Genomic DNA, 27,608 nt, shown 5'->3' with positions numbered 1-27,608 from the left:
TGCAGAGTGCCTCATTCTGCTCTCTCACGATGTCTAATGACTACTGAGGTCGCTGATATGGAGTACCTGGCAGTAGGTGGCAGCACAATTCACTTAATATGAAAGACATATGTTTTTGGGGGTGTCCGGATACTATTGATCACATAGTGTATGTGGAGGCAGTACATATAGTGACATTAATGTGTGTCTGTATTTTAAGGTTTATGGCCTTATGGATTGTCTGAGACACACTTTACATCATAATTACATAGTATGTAAGCAGTGAAGTCTATGATGCATCAGAAAGCCTACGTTATAGATGCCCTATACTTACAGGAAGAAGTGTAATAATAAATAGAGACTTGGGTGGGAAAGATTTATGATGCATTTTCTCTCATGATCCAGGAGGAGTTTATAATAAGATAATCTAGAGGATGTTATGAACCTATGAATGTTGTATGCCTCATGTCACCAGTCACAAATCTGAAAAAAAGTATCTTTATTTATTTTAGTTACACAGTTATATTTAGCTTAATTACTTACTTGAGGCAAAGCTAGTATTTATTGTTCACTGATTTGTAAATAAAGCTGGATTTAATCAAAAAAGTTTACTCATTTACATAATATAAAGAATGTTGTTATATGTTCATCTGTTTTCATCTGCTGGGAGCGAGAAAGTCTAGCGTTAAATATAATCACTGGTTCAGGAGCAGTGCATAAGTTTAAAGTTAAAGAGAATAATCAAAAGCACTAAGATGCTGCTTTGTAAAGAATCTGAAATTCAGTTTAGTGATAGAAATACATTTAGTTATACTTGTTACTTTATTTTACTTTTTATTTGATTTTGTTGTTACCTACCTGAGGCTCTATAGCCACATTACCTTTTATTTAATGTTTGGCTAAAGCTAAAGAAAATTTTTTACATTATGGTACAAGCCTAGGGAATTATGTGTTAAACTATTACAAATCAGCTGTCAGAATAAACAGCTTAAACATTAGTGCATTAATGTTGCAGTAACACCATAGTATTACTTAAAATGTAGTATATAAAGGAATAAAAGTTTTATTGGTGAACCACAGTTACTTGTTTAAGTGTCTGCCTACAATACCCATTAAACACAAAGAACAACATAATATAGTGAAGGAGAACATGCAAGAATAAGCAGAAATCTTATTAAGGAAATACGTTGCGAAAGCAATTACACTTGCATTCCAGGTTGATAACTTGGTATTAGTCCAGGAATTTCTCCCTCGTTCTAACCTAAAGTGAGGAACAAGTAATTTTTTTTCAAAGACACACGGAACCTTTCAAGGTGCTGGATATACCGTATCCAAAGACAGTTTTAGCAGACCCAGAGACTGCTCAGAAAAAGGGCTTGTACAACACTGCTGTATTAAAGAAATTCAAATCCCCAGGAGGATTTGCACCCTTTGCAAATTCAGTGGATTGTTAGCAGTCTCAGTTAATTGCTTCATATGTAGTTTTCCACAGAGCAATTTTTTCCTCTTCAACTATCCTACTGTCTATAATTTACATCCCATTCTTACTATTCTATCTTGCAGCATGAAAATAACAGGAGAAACCCGTTATTTGGGTGCAAAAAACATACATTACTACTGATTGTAAGCTCTGTTTGAGTACAAGAAAGGTAATTCTGTATGTTTTATTCATGGGATTTTCTACCTTTCCTTTCCTCTTATGAGTAAAGTATGTGTTTCGAATTTCTTTTATAGGGGACATTGGGTAACATAGGATGTTAAATAGGTACTGTAGACTGTTAAGTATGGAGATACTTATGTTTCACAGTGACGAAATACCATGAGAGACCACTGACTTACAGACAGATGATCAAAAGGCTAATTACTACTGATGACTGGCTTATTGTTACCCAATCTCTACTGACTAGCCATAGGAGTGAAGTCAGAATCATTTTTGGTGTCTTTTTGGGTGAAACCAAGACCAGTCCATACTGTACGGCACAGCACGTTCGCCAAACTTCGTTCTCCTGTGTCTCAGTGAAGAACCCATTGTGCACAGTATCTTGACTGAGGGTTGGGATGGGAAGTTGTCTTTGGGGATCTGTATTCTTCATTTCTACAGTCCTAACATACTTATTCTTAATTTTTTTTTCGTTCTTCTCCTGCAGGAGTACTGGTTCTGTCTTCCCTCTGTCAAGATTCACATGTTTCTATTGCTGAAACCCTTTCTTATCCACGACACATTATGGTAATTACAACTTGTTTGCACAGGTAAAGCCAAGAGACAATTCAAGTAACCTAGGGTAACACACATATGATGTACTGGCATAGACAGTATCTTTTTGACACTATGGTAAGTTAAAGGACCACTGGTATTATGATCTTAAGTATATGATAGTAATGTGAAATAAATGGAGGGTTTAGGAGTAATGGAAGGAAGCTAAAATCTGTCCTTAAACGAGACTGTGACATGCTGACATATCAGTGAAAAGAAAATAGTGGAACAAGAAAGACCTTGGGCTGTGATAAATTCATATGTTTGTTATTGATTGCAACAGAGAGCTAATCACTTGTTTAACAAATGAGGAGCACTAGTCTAAATGATTAATGTTATCTCCAATAAAGTTGCATTAGTACATTAAAGGATACAAAAAATATGATAGATATTAACATATATCTTTTTACATGAAGTCAAACAACTGATGTGTATTAGGCAGAGGTGTCTTGTCTTATAATTATGGAGAAGAGTACTTAGAATCATTCTGAATAGAACTTGAGTGATTTACCTTTGACAAAGATAACATGCATGAAGGCTCTGTATTGCATAATTTGAAAGAACGTAAAAAGAATTTTGCTGCAGTCACTAGTGAGCTAGGGTGTGGATTGGACATTTAAAGAAGCTATGATCCCCCTTGAAAATGTTCTATGCTGAGGGGGCTGAAATGTTGGGTTTAAAAGTGAAATCCATTCGACCAAAACATATCAGCCCTGGAGATTTTCTTAAGTGTGGCGTTTCAAGCTATGATAGTTATAAAACGAGTTAGGGAATGTATGTTTGAAACAGTGAGGTAAGGTCATCAGGATACTGAGAAACTTTGTCACTGGAAGTTATAAGGGTAAGGCTTATAAGCTGTGGATAAAATTTCAAATTGCTAAGAAGAGGTTGATCCAGTTTTAGGTAGACATGGGAAAGAAGAAGGATAGATGAGCTCACAGAAGGGATGGTGGTACTGAGAAACTTTGTCACTGGAAGTTACAAGGGTAAGGCTTATAAGCTGTGGATAAAATTTCAAATTGCTAAGAAGAGGTTGATCCAGTTTTATGTAGACATGGGAAAGAAGAAGGATAGATGAACTCACAGAAGGGATGGTCTAATCCTTGGTCAGAAGAAACCATGGAAGGAATGGCCTGTACCATTTCTTTTATGTAGAGGGGAAGGAGAGGGACATCTGCATCACAAAGACGATATAGTATAAATACAGTATACATCTGAAGGAAAAGGTGTAAGCACAGTTCTTACAAAGGTAGGAAACTGCATTGCAACCATTTGTAACACAAATTAAGTATTCTCCAAAATAGTTGAAATCAAATAAACTTACCTGGGCAATGATCGGTTCTTTGAATATTTGTCTCTGTACATGTTGGCTTATCACAAATCTGGAATCTCAAATTGTGGGAAGATGTGTAGAGGAAAATGTCTGCATGTATGGTAATCAAAGACATTAATCTTTCCAATCTCAATTAACTTGAGAACCTTGTAATATTGCAAACAATGATTTACGAACAGTGAGATGCAAATTACCTTTGAGTGAAATACTGATTGAGCCTGGTCAAATAGGGCAAATCTCTTATGCGTTTTCTCCATGTATGAAAATCTAACAATGTAATTAGGAAATGGCTGGATGACAATCCTAGTTTAAGAAAGTGAGAGAGGATAGACGTAACCACAATGGAAATGCAATTGCCATTGAACCTAGTAATCGCAAATCGAAAAGACTGAACAAAGAAATATGCACGCACAAATTTCGTATTGTGAAAGAATAAAACTGAAATTGAATTTGATTTTAATAAACTTTAAGTTTAATCACAATGATAAGTTAAAAAAAGATGAAAGTTATAAATTGACTGTAATTAGTCAAATAAGTAGTTTTACATGACATATTTCAACTTAGTGGGGGGGGGGGGGGGGGGGGGAAATCTGTGATGTAGCATGATATTCTACCTCTTCCTCACACTGAGATGAAAGATGTTCATGTGAAAACATTGCTTAGGTTAGTTAGCATGCAGATAACTTTCCACTGTGCATGCACTGGTTTGATGAGACGTGTGAGCAAAAAACAATACCAAGGTATGACGGCAATTGAACATCTCCACCTGTTGTGAAGGGGTCTCTTATGCTTTGGTGTCATGGTTCGGTGGCATTTTGGAAGGCAGAGAACAGGAGGTGCTGCCTACAATGATAATGCCCAGAAACAGATGACAGATGATGGAGAGAAATGCCATTCTCTTCTGTTCTGTTGTAATTTGGCTTGAGATCTGTTACAACGGAGAAAGAAAATATAGATGGGTTCTTTAAAAAGTAGTTAAGTCATTTCATAGCTTGAATACTACAAAGCTCTCTTTCGGCCATCAATCCTCCACAGATGGAGAAGAAATCACATGGCTAGAGATCGTGGCACTGCATAGCAGGTCCACTGTATTAAGAGAATTCTGTAAAGGCAGTTGTACAAGAAAATAGTTAAGGTTAAAGTATCATCAATAATATCCATGTGACCACATTGTTTGGACAGTAATAGGCAACATGTCTTCTGGGCTCTGTACATCTACAAAACGGCACAGTTACACACCAGAGGACACAAGAGGAGGTCAAAAAGGAAAGAGATGAGAAGAGGGCCAAGAAAGAGCGTAAGATTAAGGAATGGGAGGAAGAAACAAATGGCTTGAAGGTATGTCCTCGCAGTTCAGATTAGCGCTGCAAGCATGTAAAAATGAACTAAAGGAACAAAGTGGGCGTGAAACATAGAAGTTGAAAGACAAAAATTCTAGATTACTAGGTGAGAAGGTTTCTTGTTATTGTAACTCAAAAGGTTATGATCTTTCACAAAATAATTGGGAGAAGTATAATGTTTTATCCATACAAGAAGTGGTTCGAGCCATGTCCTTTGCCTCTCATAGCAAAGCATTAGCAACTGGGGAAAAGAAAGATTCACATGAATTAACAGATGTATATGAAAAGATGAACTCGTGTTTTAAAGTGTTGGGACATGGTCAGGTATTACTGAGGAGTTGGCAGTGATAATTAATAATGATCTCTCAGAAATAATCTCTCTACAGAAGCTGGAATTGGAAGATGAATTACACATCTGGGGTGAAAAAACTGTTAAGCATTTATCAAATGTGGAAGGGTTTTACAGAAATATTCCACAGTGTAAGAGTAGGAAAACGAAAAAGGATGGATGGAGATCAAGAATTTTTTGGTAACTAATATAGAGGCCAGAGGAAAGCGAAACTAAACTAAGTAATCGGTACGGTGGCTGACAGCAAAGTGCACAAGTGGGCACCATTGTGACTTGCTCAGTCTTTGGCATATCTACAAGGTAGACGACATACAGAACAGATATCACAGGTGAAATCAGGGGCAGAGTGGTGACCAACATGGAGGAAGACCAGATTACCACTGGGGCATCATTAATCAATGAAATCACAAGTGAAGAATCATACCATCCCTAATGGTTTTTGTGACTTCCTCTACGTCAAATGCTGCATCCTCCCAAAGAATCAGTGACTCCATGTACTGGTCTAAATATGCAATGAGTTTGCAATCATTATATCAGCACACTCCAAACACAGAGGCACTTCATATTCAAAGTGTTAAGTGGAATTGCAGTTAGATTGCCAATATCATGGGTGTTCAGGTAGCCTATGGCACCTATGTGTTTGAATCTTCTTGATACGTGGTTTCCAGTAATGAGCCTTTTTTCCTTTCTTTGTGGTACCAAAATGCTTAGGTGTCACTAGATGGGTTGACAGCAACAGTATCCATTCTTGAATGGATATGAAGCCTTCACTTTAATGTAATTATTTGATTCAATATTTTATTTGTATTTTAATCTGCTGATTTCATATGCATTTTGACTGCAGTAATGTGGTGACCTGCAAACACCAAAATTTTATGCTCTACTTATTCACTGTTTCTTTACAATGCTTCCACCTTGATAGTTTACTTTACAGTGATGCAAATTGGACTCATTATAGCTAACAATTTGAAAATGTAGTACAACTTCCTTTTGATTCTTTAGTTTGGTGACATTTGTTTAGTTCATTATTATGTTGTATTGATGGATACCAAGTTATTATGTCTGAAGTCATACTTTATATTCTTGTTATCTCGGTAAGTTATTTCTTGTGTCTTGGGAGAATTATACGCACTCTGTTTATGTTTTTTTTATTTTTTGTCTTTTTTGTTGAAATAGTATTTTTGGTGAAGAGCTGCAATGTTATATTCATGTCCTGTTAGTTGGAACTTTTTTTCCTTATTTGCTAATTTTATTTAGTCTATGAGTAATGACTGCATTTTTGAAGCCATTCATAGTAGACAGCAATTACACTGTGTTGATTTGCTGTTTTGTTTGTTACTTTTTCAACCCATTGTTCCTTCACATTATGATAATTTTTCAGCTACCAGTTCAATGTCCTAATTAAGACACCAAAAAAGGGGGGCAGGACTATGTAACATATAACTTACAGGCTGCACTTGTCAGCTAGTGCTGGTTTATCTTATGAATGGCCACACTGGCTTCCCAGTTTGTTGGGCTGTGGCTATTCTGCAGCCTGGAAGTAAAGGATGGAATTCCCGTAATCTGGCTGAAGTAAGTTGGTCTCTAAGTTAAGTGGTTTCCACAGGATGGGCTGGTGTGTCTGAATACCCTTTGGGAACTAACTACTGACAGTGCTGGCAGGTAGCGGAACTTTTCAGTAGTACTAATTCTGTAGAGTTGTGAGCAACTCATGAAGTCGAGGACTCAGTCAGCAGCCCTGGTGGATGCAGGAGTTTTGAGCCCTCATGGAAGTGTATTTTGTAAGTCTGGAGTCAGGATCCAATAACAGAACAACCACATACAAAAGAGATCTTTAAAAAGTTTTTATATCATTTATTAGCATAAATACCATAAACCTCCCTTCCAATCCTTGACCTTCTGCAAACAAAAACAGAAGTCACTTGGCAGGAGTTTGTGGTACTGCATAGCAGGCCACAGCACCAAGAAAATTCAAGAACAATGATGGTGTAAGAAGATAATCAATGTAAAAGTTATCAACAAGAGTACTAGGGTGACAAGATCAACTGTAAAGCTGTTGGTTCAGTTCCTTTAAGTGGAGCCTTTTTAACCCTTTTGCTACCACAGATGTACTCTTTGCATTCTGTGCTGAGGCAGCTTTTATTATGGCTGCACTGCTTACAAAATCCCAGTGCCTGTGCTGAAAGATGGCATTCTGGCAAATGTGAAATAGTTATCATACAATTTTTCAAAAACTATAAGTTGAAAAAAATTGATTTTTGCGTGTCTTACAGTCTGATGCCTTCAAACCGGAAAATCCTGGATGGAATGTAACAATCTTAGAGACTCAATATTTCTGCTATATAATACACTCCTGGAAATGGAAAAAGAACACATTGACACCGGTGTGTCAGACCCACCATACTTGCTCCGGACACTGCGAGAGGGCTGTACAAGCAATGATCACACGCACAGCACAGCGGACACACCAGGAACCGCGGTGTTGGCCGTCGAATGGCGCTAGCTGCGCAGCATTTGTGCACCGCCGCCGTCAGTGTCAGCCAGTTTGCCGTGGCATACGGAGCTCCATCGCAGTCTTTAACACTGGTAGCATGCCGCGACAGCGTGGATGTGAACCGTATGTGCAGTTGATGGACTTTGAGCGAGGGCGTATAGTGGGCATGCGGGAGGCCGGGTGGACGTACCGCCGAATTGCTCAACACGTGGGGCGTGAGGTCTCCACAGTACATCGATGTTGTCGCCAGTGGTCGGCGGAAGGTTCACGTGCCCGTCGACCTGGGACCGGACCGCAGCGACGCACGGATGCACGCCAAGACCGTAGGATCCTACGCAGTGCCGTAGGGGACCGCACCGCCACTTCCCAGCAAATTAGGGACACTGTTGCTCCTGGGGTATCGGCGAGGACCATTCGCAACCGTCTCCACGAAGCTGGGCTACGGTCCTGCACACCGTTAGGCCGTCTTCCGCTCACACCCCAACATCGTGCAGCCCGCCTCCAGTGGTGTCGCAACAGGCGTGAATGGAGGGACGAATGGAGACGTGTCGTCTTCAGCGATGAGAGTCGCTTCTGCCTTGGTGCCAATGATGGTCGTATGCGTGTTTGGCGCCGTGCAGGTGAGTGCCACAATCAGGACTGCATACGACCGAGGCACACAGGGCCAACACCCGGCATCATGGTGTGGGGAGCGATCTCCTACACTGGCCGTACACCTCTGGTGATCGTCGAGGGGACACTGAATAGTGCACGGTACATCCAAACCGTCATCGAACCCATCGTTCTACCATTCCTAGACCGGCAAGGGAACTTGCTGTTTCAACAGGACAATGCACATCCGCATGTATCCCGTGCCACCCAACGTGCTCTAGAAGGTGTAAGTCAACTACCCTGGCCAGCAAGATCTCCGGATCTGTCCCCCATTGAGCATGTTTGGAACTGGATGAAGCGTCGCCTCACGCGGTCTGCACGTACAGCACGAACGCTGGTCCAACTGAGGCGCCAGGTGGAAATGGCATGGCAAGCCATTCCACAGGACTACATCCAGCATCTCTACGATCGTCTCCATGGGAGAATAGCAGCCAGCATTGCTGCGAAAGGTGGATATACACTGTACTAGTGCCGACATTGTGCATGCTCTGTTGCCTGTGGTTCTGTCAGTGTGATCATGTGATGTATCTGACCCCAGGAATGTGTCAATAAAGTTTCCCCTTCCTGGGACAATGAATTCACGGTGTTCTTATTTCAATTTCCAGGTGTGTAGTCTGATATCTTCACTTGATAAAGAACTGATTTTCTTTTTGTTATCTGTCATACTTACTGTGTTTCACCAAATTAAGTAAAATATTGCATGGAATTTTAAAGAGTTCACAGAAGTAGCAATGCATTGCGTTAACTTTGCATATGGTTGATTTTTGCTTATATATTGCACTGAATAAAATGTAGGTAAGAGCTCAACATTTTATTTAGAATTGACAACAGATGGACATCTCATTTCACTGTTGAGCTAGAGTGTCTTATATCTGAAAGACAGTTGTGCGGGATTTGCCTGTTCACATCCTTGTGATCACGACTCACATCTCATAAATGGTTCAAGATATCAACATGAGGGGCATAAATTGTACGATAAATACTCCACACTTTTCTATTCACGAAGATATGGAAGTAACCCAGCCAATGCAGTGAGAGGTCAGCAGCACAGGATGCATTCAGACATCCATAGCATTGTAGGAAAACCAAAGCAATGAATGTATACAAATCCGCAACACTTGGGGAATGGCATAGCAAGATGAGAATGTGCGTGTGTGATTCACATAGTATATTTACACTGGCAGTGAAATGATTAATTACATAATGATGTGCTCCCATAATTGCCATGAAATGTCACTCCAGATGCCATTTAAATACACAGATAGCGCAAATAACATTCATGCCCCTTGAGAACATCCCTGGTACGTACTGCTTAAAATGATTTAAGTTACATGAAATTGATGATGTTTAGTTACCTAATGTTGATCTCTGAATATTGTGCATAGCTCTACGTAGCAACCGGCAAACAAAATAATCGCCATGCCAGACAAGTCATCCGGCCATAGATACTTTGTGCTACTAATGCAAAACTGGGGTGGGTTGATAATTACCTATAAAATGTCCCAGTTTTGTGGTAAATCTTGTCTGCAAATATGAAGCTCCACCAAGACCATGTTCCAGGGCACCTTTCAGTGGGAACTCATTAACATTGTCACCGTTTAGTCTTGATGCTTTTTGAATGATGTCATCTGGTGGTAGAGGCCCACTGTATGAAGTAAATAATGTAATCACTGCTTGGAACAACATCAGTAACTGCAGATGGTCTAACAGATTATAATCTGAAAAAACAGTAGACATGCACGTCTCAGTCATTATAATAGATATTTATATACTGTTACTGTTCAGTTGGTAGATTTAAGTAAGTGAACCTACAGTGAATATATATATAATTATACCTCTAGCAAGGAATTTTCTCAGGAATTGTTCCTCAAAAATTCGCTGCAACAGTGGAGGGTGGAAACATCCCAGGGAAGCCAATTCAAGTGTGAATTTTATCCATGGAAGTTCAATTTTATCCTGCACATTGAAAATGATTATAGAATGACTATGTAGCAGGAAATTTGAATGTTGCACAGTGGACGAAATAAGATCATAGTCTGATTTAAAAAAATTTAATTTTTATCTGGCACATTATAAAGGGATCTTTTGATGTCATTAGACCTACCTCTTCCATAATTTTATTTTTTAGAATGCTCTTCTCAATGACATTCCAATATTTGGTTCCGTAATTGGCACTTGACATTCCACTGGTAAGTGCAAAAATTGTGTTTGGCTCAGCTGACTCAAGAGCATTTGGATCATTTGCAACTATGTTTGCAATATAATCCAAAAGCTTGATGCTAGAGTGACCCTACAGGAAGAAATGAGTTTGTATGAACTACTTTCCTACGAACAATCACAACACATGTACTGCACAATGCAACAGGTATAAGGGGCAGTTAAATGAAAGTAAGACAGACAAAATGAAGTAAGTAAACTTTATTATTTTAAATATGTTCACTATAAATCTTAATACGTTTATCCCACTGTGAGAAAAGAAAGTCAATTGCCTTCATGGAAAAATGTTTTGGGCTGCCTATGGAACAATGACTGTACCCAGACTTGCATCTCTTCATCCGAAGAGAAATGAGAGCTACAAATGTTTTCCTTCAGAACTCCAAAACTAAAGAAATCACAAGGGGGAAGATGAGGACTGTATGTAGGATGTGTAAAGGATTCCAAATGAAACTTCTGAAGAGTACTCAAAACAACAGCCATGCCAGCTCCAGGAAAGTCATGATGACTTTTTCTTTGACCCACTGCTCATTGACTTTCAGGAATATAGCACCAGAATTAACACGCAACAGTATGTGGCCACTTCACAAAACCTGAAGCATGCCATCAAGTCCAAACACACAGGAATGTTGATGGAGAGCATTATTCTGTTGCAGGATAATGTCCCCCCACAAGTTGCCGAGGTTATTTTGACTATGGTGCAGAATTTCACTGGGGGCCCCTTACACATCCTCCATACAGTCCTGATCTCTCTCCATGTGATTTTCATATTTTTGGAGCCCTGAAGAAGGACATTTGCTTTGGACGAAGTCATGCACACCTGGGTACAGTCATGTTTCCATAGGCAACTGGGATTGACTGTCTTGTCTCACAGTGGAATGAATGTATTAACAATTATGAAGCTACTTCAGAAATAATAAACAGTTTACTTGGCGTTTTTCCATCTGCCTTGTTTTTATGTGATTGACCCTTATATTCTTCACTAGTATCAGGTTTTTCCAAACAGTAAGATAAGATTTAATGAATACACAAATTTTCAAAAATGATCTCAAGGACAGAACTCATAATAATAATAATAATAATAATAATAATAATAACAATAATAATCAATAATATTAGTAATGAGAAATTCTGTGCTAAGTGACAATGAATAGTACAGATTTGGATAAAAGAAATTTAAGGGAACAATGAGCACATCCTACATTCTATGTAAAAATGGTCATCATTACAATAAAGTAAATGATGGCTTTCTAGCCTCCAGAATATGTGCCATCTTCAGGAAAATTCTCAAGACACAGAAGAACTGCAAGGATAATAGAGGTAAGATAAGTAAAATATAAGCATTTAGATTTTTGTAGTCCTTACATATTGTACGGTAGAGATTGTGGCATGTGAACCAGAGCTGGCACTTATTTTGCTGGTTGACTATTTGTGGGAATAATCCACAATCACAAGCCATGTACATACACTATTGTGTTATTGTGTTGTCACATTGCAACTGGAGCAAGGTTTTGAATTATTCTGCATTATATTATTTGACCCACTTGACAGGTAAAATAGAATTAGAATCTCCACCATAATGTATTACACACTGACGAGCTAAAACATTGTGACTACCTGCTTAACAGCTTGTTGTTCCATCTCTGGAATGCAATACAGCAACAATTCTGTGTTGCATGGATATGCCAAGTCCTTGGTAGGTTTCTGGGTGTATAGGGCACTAGATGCCTATGCAGGTCACACAGTTCCTGTAAAATATAAACTGGTGGTTTGTGGGTGTGGAGCTGGTGCCCAATGGCATATCACATATCTTATATCAGGTTCAGATAAGGAGAAATCAGTGGCCATGACATCAATATGAGCTCACCATCATGCTCTTCAAACCATTGTAGCACAATTCTAGCCTTGTGGCATGGGCAGTTATCCAGCTAAGAGGCCATGCGATATGGATAGTTATCCAGCTAGAACATGCCATCGGTACTGGGAAAGACATCAACTATGAAGGGATTGCGACGGTCTGCAACAGTGTTCACATAGTTAACAGTTGTCATGGTGCCTTTGATTACTATCACAGGTCTATGGACTCTGCTATGTCCACTGTCAGATATAGTACACTGCTATGTACATAGAGGACACCATACAGTAGGACCAGTCTCCACTGTGGTGCCATATAGTTATGATTAGTCACTGCAGAGGGTGTACCCAGCCAGGACCACAGTATGCTTCTCCATAAATCACATAGAAAGCCTCATACAGCAGCCATTGTTATGCTCCAATACCATACAGGGTGCTGATAATAAGCACTAAATCCTGCTTTTGCGTGATGCCAGACAAATACTTTACAAATGAACAGTCATACACAAATGAACAGTTATCCATGAGCTGCAGATTTAAGCAGATGCACAGCTTCACTTGGTCAGCTGTCATCAGTTACCAGTGGTTATTGCAGTCATCATATGGTGCTGCATTATATGCCAAGTGTCACAGTGTATGTTATAAACAGTCAAGAGACAGCAGAAGCAGATAGGTACTACTTTTAGATTAGCGAGTCATCATTCACTGTGTTAGTATTATACAAGTATTAGCGAACATGGCAAGGCAATGGCAAATGTATAGCAATTGGTTATACATCATAAACTCCAAACTCCCTCTTTCTGTGCATCTCCTACCCCCCCCCCCCCCCCTCTTTGTATCACCTCCTCCACCCCATCTTTGTCCATCTCCTCTTCCCTCACCTTTCTGTTCATCACCTCATTTCCCTCTTTATGTCCATTCCACCCCCTGCCTCTGTCCATCTTTTTTACTCTCATCTCTCTGACAATGAGCCTTTTTTATTGTTCTTGCAAATGAAATCTTGTCTGGAAACTGAATTCACTTAAAATGAATAAGTAAATTGGTTAGGATGATTGGTAAATGGGATATGAGAGAGAATTTCCCAGTTGCTGGAATGTGAGGCTAGTAGCTTCATTGAAAGTATTTTGCGTAGCTTTAATCTGCAAATGGGTAGGACTACAAATTTCTGGGCAACACAGATTCTCTACTAATGTTCTCATCTTAAGCAGCTAAACCATAAATACAACTTTTCTGTTTTCTGTAAAACTGACAGCAAGGATAGAAACAGAACAGCACATTATTGTGCATACAATTTTTGTTTAAAATTATGTATAAGGATGACACAATTTGTCTAATGGCATATAAGACCTGGTATTGTAATTAAAAATGACTGCAATAAAAGAAACATAACTGCACATTTTCACAGCACAGCATTTTCTTTCTCAGTCAATTTTAACAGAAGACCACCACATTGCCATTTTTTTAAAAAATTAGCCTATGTCTATCTGAATGAATATTATAGTATCACGTAAAAATCTGACCTAAATTGGTGAAGAACTTTTCAAGATTTTTGCTAACAATGTTTCATTCTTTATGTATTGTATATAGACTTATATATCATATATATGTTAAAAAAATTTGAAGTAACTGGTCAAAACTTCTTCAAGATATTGATGTTCCCTTTATTATATTTACATATTATATGTATGAGGTCTGTTAGAAAAGTATCCGACCTCTTTTTTTTCTCTGCGAACAGCTGATGAATTTTAATCTAACATGCTGCATGACCTGACCTTGAACCTTCGTGCATATGTGTAAATTTTTTTCCACCTGTCAACAGCATCAGTTGTTGGCAAGCAGCAGTTGAATGAGGTAGTGGGTAGTGCTCGTGTTGTTTTTTCATTGCAAGGGAAATGACAGAACGACTGGAGCAGCACGACATCACATTTTGGCAGAAACTTGGCAACTGTCAGGAGGAAACCGTTAGGAAGATTGAGATGGCTTTCGGTAATGATGCTATGGCCATCACACAAATTAAGGCAGCTGCACATCAGAGAGAGTGAGCCATGCTCCAGTTGGCTCTCAACATGCCAAAATAACCAGGTCATTGCCGAAGTGAACGCTGTGATGTGGGACCATTGTGTGCCTATCAGAGAAATTGCGAAAGAAGTGTAGGTGTTACTGGAAAGCAATCCCAGTTGCCACAATGGAAGTTCCTTGTCATCAAGATCAAGAAGGCCTGCCATGTGAGCAGCAATGTCAAAGTGATGCTGACTGCTTTCTTTGAGTCCTGCAGTGTGGTACACCATGAGTATGCACCACTGAGTTAAACAATCACCAAAGAGTTCTACAGAGATGTCCTCCACTGCCTATGTGATGCTGTGTAGTGCACAAGACTGGTCTTGCGTTCAACAGGAAATTGGCGCCTCCATCACAACAATGCTCCAGTACATGCCTCGCACTTGATTCAGACTTTTTTGGTGAAAAACCGGTTTCCTGGGCTTTAACAGGGTCCTTACTCTCCTGATATGGCCCCCTTCAGCTTCAGGCTGTATCCAAAACTCAATATACCATTGAAAGGAGTGAATTTCACACAAGACAGGACATTATATCAGCAATGACAGCCGAGCTGAACTCCCTTCAGAAAGCGGCTTTTTCGGCAGGCTTCCAACAATGGTGGCACCGCTGGGAGAAGTGTGTGTAGTCCCAAGGAAACTACTTTGATGTTGATGAGGTGTCCATCACTCCAGGTAAGCCAATCCCCCCTGCCTCCCCCCCCCCCCCCCCCCCCCCCCCCAAGCCAAAGCCAAAGGTCAGATACTTTTTAATAGACCTCTTATTTCAAAATATATAACCTATGTCTGCTGAAACGTTTGTTAGAGTAGCATTTAAAAATTTGAAGTAAATTGCTCAAGTACTTTTCACGATTTTTGGCAACAATGTTAAACAATTACTTGTCTTTATATACTAGAATAGAAGCATAGGTTTAGAACTTTAAACTCAGTGCCACATCTACACAGCAGCATCAAACTAAAGCTGAATATTTGTATTAAGTTTAAAAAAATGAAAAGACAGTTAATTGTTATTCATTGTGTTGTCAACATTATTTTGCTGTAGTCTAATTTGCCCCATGAAAAGCCATTTGCTACATGTGAGCATGCCACCTCGATACAGCAATTACTTTCTGTGGAAGGGATTATCTCCCTGCTACCTTTACATTAGGCACCGATGAAGATTAATGGGAATAAATTGGTGACGAGAATTAACGTCAGTATGTACACAGGCTAAGGAGATTTACCTGGAACAAAACATTTGCAGTGCAACATCAACTGCTGACAAAAACAAAAGCCAACATAACTGGCGAGTGTAAGTGAACATTTTTGTAGCAACACATTAGTTCGATGCATTACGTGCGTATATTTTGGACTATGCTACAATTTTTTTTTCATATTATGGCTGCTATCCCTGTCTCCTTTTCAGGAAGACTACTGAGAATTGGTATTCCGTTCATACTTTCATTTTTCATATCGCAAACTGAATTGCACCAAACGATGATAGTATTGCAGCAGCTATTCACCAGTCAGAATTACTTGAGGCACGGCTGGCCAAACCAGAAGCACAGAGCAACATGGCCATGAAAATTTTAAGATGCTGCCACAACCTTTTTGCCTTTTGATCATAAATTAGAAGCCTGGATCAACATTTCATTATGCACAAACTTTTGGTGATGTTGAGTACAAACCTTTTCTTCTTGCTAATGCTGGCACCAAATACTAGCATTCTTAATTTGACAAATCTGTCATTGCAAGACTGTGTAATTTTCATCTGGGCACAATAACAGATGCTAGTATCAGCTGACAGCTTCAGTATAAAGATGCTAGTGTGTTTACAATGCGTCTAACACAACCCACAAGGCCAAGTCTCAAGTACAATTGTCTATGACATAACAGGGCATGAAAACAACATAGAACCAGCAGATCATAAACAAATTGACTAGAGAAAAGTTATCTTCATGTGAACACTTTGGCATTAACCACAAAAGCGAAAACTGTTTCTTCTGAAACACGAAATGCACGTGTGGCAAAAAGACATGTCACAAATCTGAAGTACACAACATGAAGCAAATCAGGCAAAAAATAAAGTGAATGCTACCTTTTCAGTAAATAGCAAGATTTCACCTGTGACACTCAGATTAAATAAAGTCTATATGAAATCTTAAACTGGATTTTCAGTTTCTTTAATTAATTAGCAAGCATACAAGCAATTAGGATCACCAAATTAAATGAATTTCAGAGTTTACCATTTAGCTACAGTGACCAACAAAACACCAATCAAAGGTCAATTCATAATGGATGTTACATACAAGCAGTTTACTAAACAGGCCAGACGTATAGTTGTAAATTCACACAAAGCAACAAATTTACTGGGCATTGATTTATTCAATACCCTAGGCTTCACAATTCATGAAGGAGCAATTCCAGTCCACACTGGTGTTCCTAAGAGCAGCAAAAAGCTATTGCAAAAATATGATACACTTTCTTATGTAACAAGCAGCATTAAAGACTACATGGTCTACATCACATTGAAGCCAAATACTGCATCACAATTCTGTAATGCACGCTATTCCAATTGCATTAAAGGATAAAGTGAAACAGGAACTAGATTGCCTAGAACAGAATGGCATTGCAGAATCCACTAACAATCGCCAATGGACGATGCTAATTGTTGTACTATCAAAACGGAATGGCAGAATGAGGATGTGCGCTCACTTCAAAGCAACAGTTGATGCACAAGGCATAATACACTACTGGCCATTAAAATAGCTACACCAAGAAGAAATGCAGATGAGAAACAGGTATTGATTGGACAAATATATTATACTAGAACTGACATGTGATTACATTTTCATGCAATTTGGGTGCATAGATCCTGAGAAATCAGTACCCAGAACAATCACCTCTGGCCGTAATAGCGGCCTTGATACGCCTGGGCATTGAGTCAAACAGAGCTTGGATGGCGTGTACAGGTACAGCTGCCCATGCACGATACCAAAGTTCATCAAGAGTAGTGACTGGTGTATTGTGACGAGCCAGTTGCTCAGCCACCATTGACCGCATGTTTTCAATTGTTGAGAGATCTGGAGAATGTGCTGGCCAGGGCAGCAGTTGAACATTTTCTGTATCCAACATGCGATCACGCATTATCCTGCTGAAATGTAGGGTTTTGCAGGGATCGAATGAAGGGTAGAGCCACGGGTCGTAACACATCTGAAATGTAATGTCCACTGTTCAAAGTGCCGTCAATGCAAACAAGAGGTGACCGAGACGTGTAACCAATGGCACCCCATACCATCATGCCGGGTGATACGGCAGTATGGCGATGATGAATACATGCTTCCATTGTGCATTCACTGCAACGTCGCCAAACACGGATGTGACCATCACGATGCTGTAAACAGAACCTGGATTCATCTGAAAAAATGACATTTGACTGGTTCGTCATTGAGTACACCATCACAGGCACTTCTGTCTGTGATGCAGTGTCAAGGGCAACTGCAGCCATGGTCTCCGAGCTGACAGTCCATGCTGCTGCAAAAGTCGTCGAACTGTTCATGCAGATGGTTGTTGTCTTGCAAACATCCCCATCTGCTAACTCAGGGATTGAGACGTGGCTGTATGATCCATTAGAGCCATGCGGATAAGATGCCTGTCATCTCGACTGCTAGTGATACAAGACCGTTGGGATCCAGCATGGCGTTTCGTATTACCCTCCTGAACCCACTGATTCCATATTCTGCTAACAGTCATTGTATATCAACCAATGCGAGCAGCAATGTCGTTATATGACACAGTGCAAACGCGACAGGCTACAATACGACCTTTATCAAAGTCGGTAATGTGATGGTACGCATTTCTCCTCCTCACACGAGGCATCACAACAACGTTTCACCAGGCAATGCCGGTCAACTGCTTTTTGTGGATGAGAAATCGGTTGGAAACTTTCCTCATGTCAGCACGTTGTAGGTATTGCCGCCAGCGCTAACCAAGTGTGAATGCTCTGAAAAGCTAATCATTTGTATATCGCAGCACCTTCTTCCTGTCGGTTAAATTTCGCGTCTGTAGCACGTCATCTTCGTGGTGTAGCAATATTAATGGCCAGTAGTGTAGTTTCCTATCCAATTCAAAAGCTAGAAGTGCTGTAACAAGCAATTTAGTGTAGGCACCACTTCATAGTTCACACATGATGTCCTCGATGCGGCCACTACGGGCCACCCAGCCTGCTAATACGACGGCAGTTGCATGCACAGCCTGCTGGCTGTTGGAGCTAATGATTATATAGGCCAGAGTAAAAGGTTCTGTTGGCCACTTGTTTGCTGCTAATTGTGTTGTACCTTGCCTTCCAAGTGTGTATGTACCGTTCGAGCAATAAATTAAAGTGTTCTTGGGTTACAGAATTTATTTAGGCAGTGAGTATGATATTCGACTCCACATGTTCCACTTCAGTCATTGGTCCTTTAGGTTTAGAGGCAGTGCTCTTCTTGAGCAACAGCAGTTACCAGTTTGAAAACTACATTGGCACAAACTGCAGACCCACCAACAACGTATCTGCCATTGTTCCCTGCTTATGATGACGCAGTGGAAGACTAGAACATCTATAAAAATGCCTGCAGCAACATTCCCAGACTTTGGGGTAATAGACATACATGGAAGTGAAACATGGACGATAAATAGTTTGGACAAGAAGAGAATAGAAGCTTTCGAAATGTGGTGCTACAGAAGAATGCTGAAGATCAGATGGGTAGATCACATAACTAAGGAGGAAGTATTGAATAGGATTGGGGAGAAGAGAAGTTTGTGGCACAACTTGACCAGAAAAAGGGATCGGCTGGCAGGACATGTTCTGAGGCATCAAGGGATCACCAATTTAGTATTGGAGGGCAGTGCAGAGGGTAAAAATCATAGAGGGAGACCAAGAGATGACTACACTAAGCAGATTCAGAACGATGTGGGTTGCAGTGGGTTCTGGGAGATGAAAAAGCTTGCACAGGATAGAGCAGCATGGAGAGCTGCATCAAACCAGTCTCAGGACTGAAGACCACAACAACAACAGACAAACACTTGTGCAAGGCCCTTTTTTGGTCATGGATTTCACTATGCCCTTGTTCCACAGTGATCTCTATCTGTACAAATTGTCAGTCCATAGGCTTCAGGACACAGTCTTACAAACCCTCCTGTACTACCTTCTCTCCATCCACAAATTCTCCTGCTCTGCAATTCAAGTTCCTGCATCTCATATCCAAGATTGAAACTCTTGCCCTCCTGGTATCAGAGCAGCACCTAATATGTTACCTCAAAAAACTGTTCAATCTGTTCACCTTATACTCATGCCCTGGACTATTACCATCCACTGTGCTTACAAGTGCCTCCATGAAACTTCTCCCACCCTCACAGCTGTCAAACCCTGCTTTGCTGACATACCATATCTACCACACCCTCTGAAACTTCTTCCCACTATTCTACAGAACTCAGAGCCTACACCAACCCATAGCACATTCATGAATCTGTCCTCCAAAAGCCTCAGCCCAACAGAAGTATAAGTCCTTCCCATAGGTCCAGCCTTTTGCCCCAATTCCAAAATCAATTATGCTGGGATTATTAAAAAGACCTTCTCTCCTTCCCCTGGTCCCTACAGTTGAAGCATGTTTTCACCACTAACACTACAAATCAGATTCCATTCAGAATTTACTCCTCCATCTAATCATAATCCACCCACCTTGCCACAGATCATTCCATGTTAACTTTCCAGAATTTCTTAACATCAAATCGTACCTCACCATCATTCCCCAGATCCCTCAAAACGGAAACCAACATCAAATCTGCAAGAAGAAACACAATTCACACCTAAAAACTGATCCTGACCTTATGATACTACCAGCTGACAAAGGCTCCACCACTGTGGTTATGAACTACAGGGATTACCTGATGAAGTATCGCCACCAGCTGTCAAAAAAATGGTTCAAATGGCTCTGAGCACTATGGGACTTAACATCTTAGGTCATCAGTCCCCTAGAACTTAGAACTACTTAAACCTAACTAACCTAAGGACATTTCACACATCCATGCCCGAGGCATGATTCGAACCTGCGACCGTAGCAGTCCTGCGGTTCCAGACAGCAGCGCCTAGAACCGCACGGCCACCGCGGCCGGCCCCCCAGCTGTCAGATATCTCCACATACAAGCCCTGTCACAATGGTTCCATTCCTGAAATCCAGCAGATTCTCCAGTCCCTCCTCAAGTCTTTACTCTCTCTGCTCGATCCCACCTCTCCTATCAAATGCATGTTTCCTGAAGCACATAAATACAGCCACCCCGGACACTCACTGAAGCCCACAGACAGAATCTCTGCCCTTATGGACCAACATCTTTAGCCCATAACCATAATCACTTCTCTTTTGAGGGCATCACCTACAAACAAATCTGTGGTACAGCAATGGGAGCCCAAAGGGCACCATCCTATGCTAACCCGTTCCTGGGCCATCTAGAGGAACCCCACCATCCCAACCCTCTCACCTCATTCAGATTCACTGATAACATCTACATAATATGCACTGAGGGTGATGACACTATCCACATTTCTCCAGAATATCAACACCTTCTCCCACATTTGCTGCACCTGATTTCTCCTCAGTCCAACAAGCCATCTTCCTCAATGTCAGTTTCCACCTCAAGGATGGCTACACCAGCACCTCCGCCTATAGTAGGCCTACCAATCACCAACAATACTCCCACTATGACAGATTCTATTCATCCCACACTAGGAAGTGCCTTCCCAAAGCCTAGCCATATATGGTCACCACATCTGTAGTGGTCAGCCATTCCACTGCAAATATGCAAAGGGTCTAAGTGAGAGACCTTCATGGACCAAAATTACTCTCCCAACACTGTTCAGAAACAGATCTCTCATACTGTATTTCCCCAGTCATTTGCCATTCCTCACAAAGCCAATAGCCAGCTGGAGCATTCCTCTTGTGTCTCAGTACCACCTGGTACTGTAGCAAACGAATTAAATTCTCTGCCAGTGTTTTGAATACCTCTCCTCAAGCACTGAAATGAAAAAAAAAATTCACCCCATCCCTCTCACAATGGTCTTCTTGCCCATCACTCAACCTATCCAATATCCTTGTCTGTCCCTCCTCCAACCCCAATCAAAACCATTTGCCTCATGGATCATACTCCTGCAATATACCTGCATGCAGGACTTGTCCCACGCATCCTCCCACTACCATTGACCCCTCATATCCCCCCCCCCCCCTCCCCGCCCCCCGTCCCCATCCCCCTTTCCATATTCCCACACGTACTCCCTCAGCTAGACAGCTGCTTACCTAAGATGCAGCAGCAGTCCTAGGTTAGTGCCCAGAAACATGACAGTGGCAGTGTGTGTGTGTGTGTGTGTGTGTGTGTGTGTGTGTGTGTGTGTGTGTAAAGTCATTAATGTCAGTGGATTTCCCCATTTTTTCCGGTATTGTCATTACAATGATTCCCAATTCATATGTGCTTTACTTATATATTTTTCCTTTCCTGTGCTGCATGCTCATAATTCCACCAGCTAGCATTCAGTCTCATGCTGGACAGCGGTTATAATGTTTTGGCGCATCAGTGTATATACTAGCCAAATAAATGAAATAATATAATGCTGGATAATCAGGATTGTACCCTACATAAATATGGTGAGTAACTGATTAACATAATTTGTGAAACTGGGTTACATTTGGAACTAGTCAGCCAACAAAATACATGGTGTCTCACAAAGCGGTTTATGCTTTTTGAACTTTAATAACAAAGAGGAATTAATGATGACGTCAATCCAATTGTAATTCTGTGGTGCACTCATGACTAGTATATGTAGTCACTTATTTGTTTTTTATTGTTTATTTCAAGTTGCTACTGACTATAAATAAATGACAAGATTGCTGGAGACTTGTCCATGGGGCAAAGAAAGTGGATTTTAGAGTGTTACTGAAGATACAAGATCATGAAAGAAGTGCAGAGACAATGGCAGGCAGAGTATGATACTGCATCACCATCACGTGTAACAATAATGTAATTATGTGACAAATCTAAGAGGGAAGTTATCTGAAGAAGGGACAGTGTGTCAGAAATAAATCTGTGATGGACGAAAGAGGAGTACACAAAGTGGTACAAGCTTTCACAAGATCCAGAAAAGAAAATCCAATATAACAAGCTGCACATGAATCAGGTGTCAGCAAATCAAGTATTCAACAAATTTTATAGCAAGCAAAGTGGAACCTTACATTCCCAGGTTTCTCCCCACGAGAAGTAAGGATGATGAATAAGCGCCTCAAATTTTGTGAATGCATCTGTGAAAATGAACAATTGGCTGACACCACTGTTTGGTCTGATGACATGACATTTGAAACTGAATGGAACCATCAATTGCCATAACAGTATGTACTAGGCAAGAGTTAATTCCCTTGTTATAGAAAAATATGAGCTGTTAATCATCCTGGATTATCAGTCTGGCATGTTATGCCTGTCAAAGGACTTGTAGGGCCATTCTTTTTTGAAGGAACAGTATCAGCTCTGAAGTATCTTACCATATTGTATGAACAAATTGTACTAGCTGTTCACCAACTATACTGGGATGAAGATTGTTTTTTCCAACAAGGCAGTGCAACATCACATTACAATAATGGTGTGCAGCAATTCCTGAATGAAACATTTTTTGAGAGGTGGGAACACCAACAAGGAAGTGTTAAGTTTCTACCCAGGTCTCCCAATCTAATGCTGTTAAGACTTCTTTCTGTGACAAACTATAGAGGATACCAAACATGTCACAAAGCTGCATCCACTGGATGACATGAGAGAGGTGATTATGATTGTCTCTGAATCCATTAAAATGGCAACCATAACGTACATTTAACTATCCATTCTGCGGTGTTGCAGAGACTGTACTGCTGCCGATGATGCGACATTTTGAAAATCTTCAACAGTAAATAATCATCAATAAAAGCATACCACTATATATGATTAAAAAGTATGTAATTTTTGTTTGAGTTATTAAAGTTCAATCAGTATAAGCCCCTTTGTGTGGCACAATGTAAATAGCAGGTTTGTATCTCATATGAAAAATGTTTTCCTTCAAGATTAGTTCCTCCATCCAGAAAGAAGAGAGACAGCACTGATGATGAATATGAACATAAATGCTGTTAAATAGTGAGGATTAAGTCAATAAATGGAGGAGAAGCCAGTGAGATCCAAGCAGTACAGGCACAACTGATTGATATCACTGTAAGGCAGGATGTATTATGAGTAAGGGAAAGAGAAGGAGAAGCAGACCAATATCTTAACGAATAAATAAGAAAAATTCAAGTTACAAATTATATGTAAAATGGTGTAGGTTTTTGCAAGGACAGGGGTGCCACTTTGCAAATGCAAGCAGAACTGAAGCTGGAAACAACTGAACAAGGAAACCATCAAAATGCAGATGACATGGAATGGAACATGAGGGACAACAGGAAAAGATCTGATAATGTAAAGACAATAACACAGACTATAAAGAAAAGTAGCACCTGAGTACAGGACCATATAATGACATCAGAAGAGCAGGATGATGTAATGGTTGTGGTAGAAGAAACAGAAGTTGAGAAAATCTCACCGCTGAGTAGAAAAACTGATGATAGAAAATGGAAAGAACTAATAAGGAGCTGCTGCCTGCAGGGTGGCAGAAATGTAGCACATAATGGAGATCATTCATATTTTGTAAAAGGATGACACTGGTTACTGTCTTTCAGCCATAGCTTATTTGTACTTTTGTGCTTCATGTTCTCTCTTTTGCCATTTAGAATTCTTTTCTTCTTTCATTGTCTAACTGTAAGACTTTTCTGGACATCATCTATTGCTAGTGTTAATCTCTATACTTTCCAATCTTTTGTCTCCAACTTAACCCCCTCATTCGGTTGACTGAACTTACGGTTTAACGAGTTTAATGCCTTAAAAATTTCTGCATCCGCACAAAAAAATTCGTTTTTTCCTAACTAAGAGACCACTGGTTCTGAGGTCATTTGAATCCTTAAGATCCTTTGATATTCCGCTGTTTAGTAATTAGATTTTCCTTCTTATCTGTATTTGGTTATTAACTGTCACACTATCTGAATAACTGATTCACACTTGTACAGCGCAAAAGCTATTTTCTTACACATATCACAGCAAAAATAAAGAATGAAATATAAAAGAGCATATTATATTTAAACTTACTAGCCTTGTTAATTTCTTGAGGATCCAGCAAGTTTTCTCCAAGGTACACTGCTTTTCAATCACATATGACACACAACTGTCCAAAAATTCTTCATGATAAAAATTACCACTTGTCTTCAGATACTTCTTCACAACTTTACTCACAAGTGCATGCACTTCATCAAATGAAAGACTGTTAATATTTTCTGAAACAATGTTCAATGTCTGACGTAAAAGAAATGGAATAGAAAGTACAGGTCGATCCACATCAAGCAAAACCCATGTAATATTCTCTGCTGTTTTTTTGTCCATTTTGTGACATATTCCTGTAAGGCGGTCAATCAGCAACGAAACTGTTGAGTCAGACAAACTGTTCCTCACAGCATACTGCAGCATTTCTGCCATATGTGATGGATTTTCTCTATCTAATTTGATGGGAAGCTGTATTTCAAAAACAATTGGTAGAGCAATATTCAGTGCATCTACTAAGGGGCAACTATCAAATTTTTTTAAGATGAACTCAAGGAATACAATATGTTGTAAACTCAATTCATTGACATTGTACCTGACTAGCTGTAAAAGGACTTGAATCAAAGGAGTTGAACTTGGAAGACCTAAAAATGAAACAATTTTCAGTGCTTCAATAGTCTCATTTATTTCAAGTGATCTTGACTGTAACTTCAGTGTGTGGCACAGCTTGTGAAACTCAGCACTCTGTATGACAAACTGCTTAGCTTGATGTGAACTGTAAAAAAATCAAAACAATTTCTTATAAAATAAAGCACAATAAAAAAGTAAACTGCTTTTGACCAAACAAATACATATTACTGTAATAACTACAGTCAGTGCAGAGCATACACTGGCATTTCTTAACTTGTGGAGAACAGAAAAGGATTAGAGAAATTTAAGTTAGTGTAGTCACCTAATACAGGAATACAGAGCAGAGAGAAAAGCAATGACCACTTCGTAGCCACTAATACGACAGGTCTGGAAATGTGGGATAAAATAGTGACATGGGAGTGTAACAAAGTTGCAAGGTAGACTTTTCATTCATTCATTATATTCTGTAGATCCCATCTGAAGGAAAACCTGCAGGGTCATGGGATGAGTAAAGATATTCATTTACAAGACAAATCACAAAAACTTAGTTTTACACTGTGTATTGCTTAATGCTACTCATGCTATTTCAGCTAAATATAAAATAAAGAAATTCAGAAGAAAGAGCTGTTTTACTGAATAGCTGATGTTTTAGCTTAATATTTACTTTATTACATTGGTATTTTAAAAAGAAAATTGTTACCTATATTCAGGGACACTGAGTCCTGTTTATGATATATTATTGCTTGTCATGCTTTACAGTGAAAACAGCTATTTGTCCTGAAGCTAACACAACTCTGTAATTCTCGAATGTAAATACTCAGATACTTTGCAGAAGAGTGTGTAATGAGTTATGTTTTTAACTTTCTTTTGGATCCCATGGGATTCACAATTCCTTGTTCAATGGTGGATGGGAGCATGTGAATACCCTTGTGCAATTAGATCCAATCTGAACCATAGAGAAGGAGCCAAAGTAACACAAAAAATATTCTCGTGTCTTGTATTGTAATTGTGTAGCTCTCAGTTCAACCGAAACTGATTTTTATTATTGGAGGAAAAAAAATCATTCTGGAATAAATGAACTGGGAAGTGAATGTGACCGCATAAAAACCTCTATGAAATTTGTGGTTATACACTTAGTACAATATTCTTACTCACACTTCTGCTGAATAAACAGTACTTATTTTAGGTGAAATGCCCCTGATAATCCCATTAGACAACAAGGAGTGAAATTATACAATATAATTGGACACTCTTACCTTTAGGGAAACACAATGAGAGAGACTTCCAAAGGCAAAACAGATGAGCAGAATTTCTCGAGTATAGCTTGAGCCCATGTGACTTTACACATAGATATGACTATTCCTATCTACTTCTGGTGCTAGCAGGTCACTTTGATCATTTGAAACCATATAACACAAGTTTCAGTGAAACTGTTTGTAGCAGACATGTTCAGCTGTCATTTGAGCCGTGTCTGTTAAGAAAACCTGCCCCCTCTCTCCCACCCCACCATTCTGAGAGCAGTTTCCCATCTATAACACAGACTGTCAGTGACACCCCTCTGCTTCCCCTTACAAGGATGAGATTCCATTAATGCAAGAGGGATGCCATTAGCAACACATTTTACTTTGAAAAGTACAATTTTGTAAGCACACAAAGACCTTGACAATACCAACACAATAATTATTTTTGTTTATTACTGCCAGGACTTTATTTGTAACACCTTGTATTGCTTTCTCTGTGGAGAGTCCTATCTGAATTTGAAACTAAGATGCAGTTAACAAGTTCTTCTTAGTCAAATGTGATAGTGTTCTGTCATAGGCCATTTTCTCAAACATTTCTGAAAAGACTGGAAAGAATGAAATAGATCAGTAATTAGAGGTGGTTTGCCTATCTCCAGTGTTATAAATAACTGCTACTACATCATACTTTAGTGTTAGGAAATGTGCAGTGATTCACTGATTGCAAAGACAGCTGGAAGGTAGTCCTACCAAGTCTGCAACAGATGTTAATACTCTGCTGGGTACACTATAACCAAAAGATTTACTATTTTTTGTGATCTGACAAATTCTGTAATCTCCTTAGGAATTTCATTTTTTAAAATAATGTCTAATGGCAGTGAATGAAGTGACTGGAGAAGTAAGTGTAATGCACCCACGTCTGGTTCTTTATTAGTAGGTGCAATGTTTGCACCCACTGTGAAAAAGTAATAACTGGATTTGGAGGTCAATGATTTCAATGCATCACCATTTTTGCTGGAGCTATTTTCTAGGAGCTAAATTGAATTTGGATCACTATTCTTGTTTGTTT

The 27,608-nt window shown here is 39.7% G+C and overlaps 1 protein-coding gene across 5 annotated transcripts in view; it reads right to left on the bottom strand.

The window, feature by feature from the left end:
• The window catches only part of LOC126266949 (uncharacterized), an 83,468-nt gene that overhangs the window by 5,992 nt on the left and 49,868 nt on the right, over positions 1-27,608 (bottom strand). For all 5 annotated transcript variants that reach the window (XM_049971661.1, XM_049971665.1, XM_049971664.1 and 2 more), the window contains 4 exons: positions 24,723-25,446; positions 10,505-10,690; positions 10,236-10,356; positions 9,891-10,118 (listed from right to left, as the gene is read on the bottom strand). In XM_049971661.1, coding sequence (XP_049827618.1) covers positions 9,891-10,118; positions 10,236-10,356; positions 10,505-10,690; positions 24,723-25,446 — 1,259 coding nt within the window. The remainder of the gene's footprint in view (positions 1-9,890; positions 10,119-10,235; positions 10,357-10,504; positions 10,691-24,722; positions 25,447-27,608) is intronic.

The sequence above is a fragment of the Schistocerca gregaria genome, chromosome 4, assembly GCF_023897955.1.
Source record: "Schistocerca gregaria isolate iqSchGreg1 chromosome 4, iqSchGreg1.2, whole genome shotgun sequence".
Lineage (NCBI taxonomy): Eukaryota > Metazoa > Arthropoda > Insecta > Orthoptera > Acrididae > Schistocerca > Schistocerca gregaria.
This window is presented reverse-complemented; position numbering and strand designations above follow the sequence as displayed.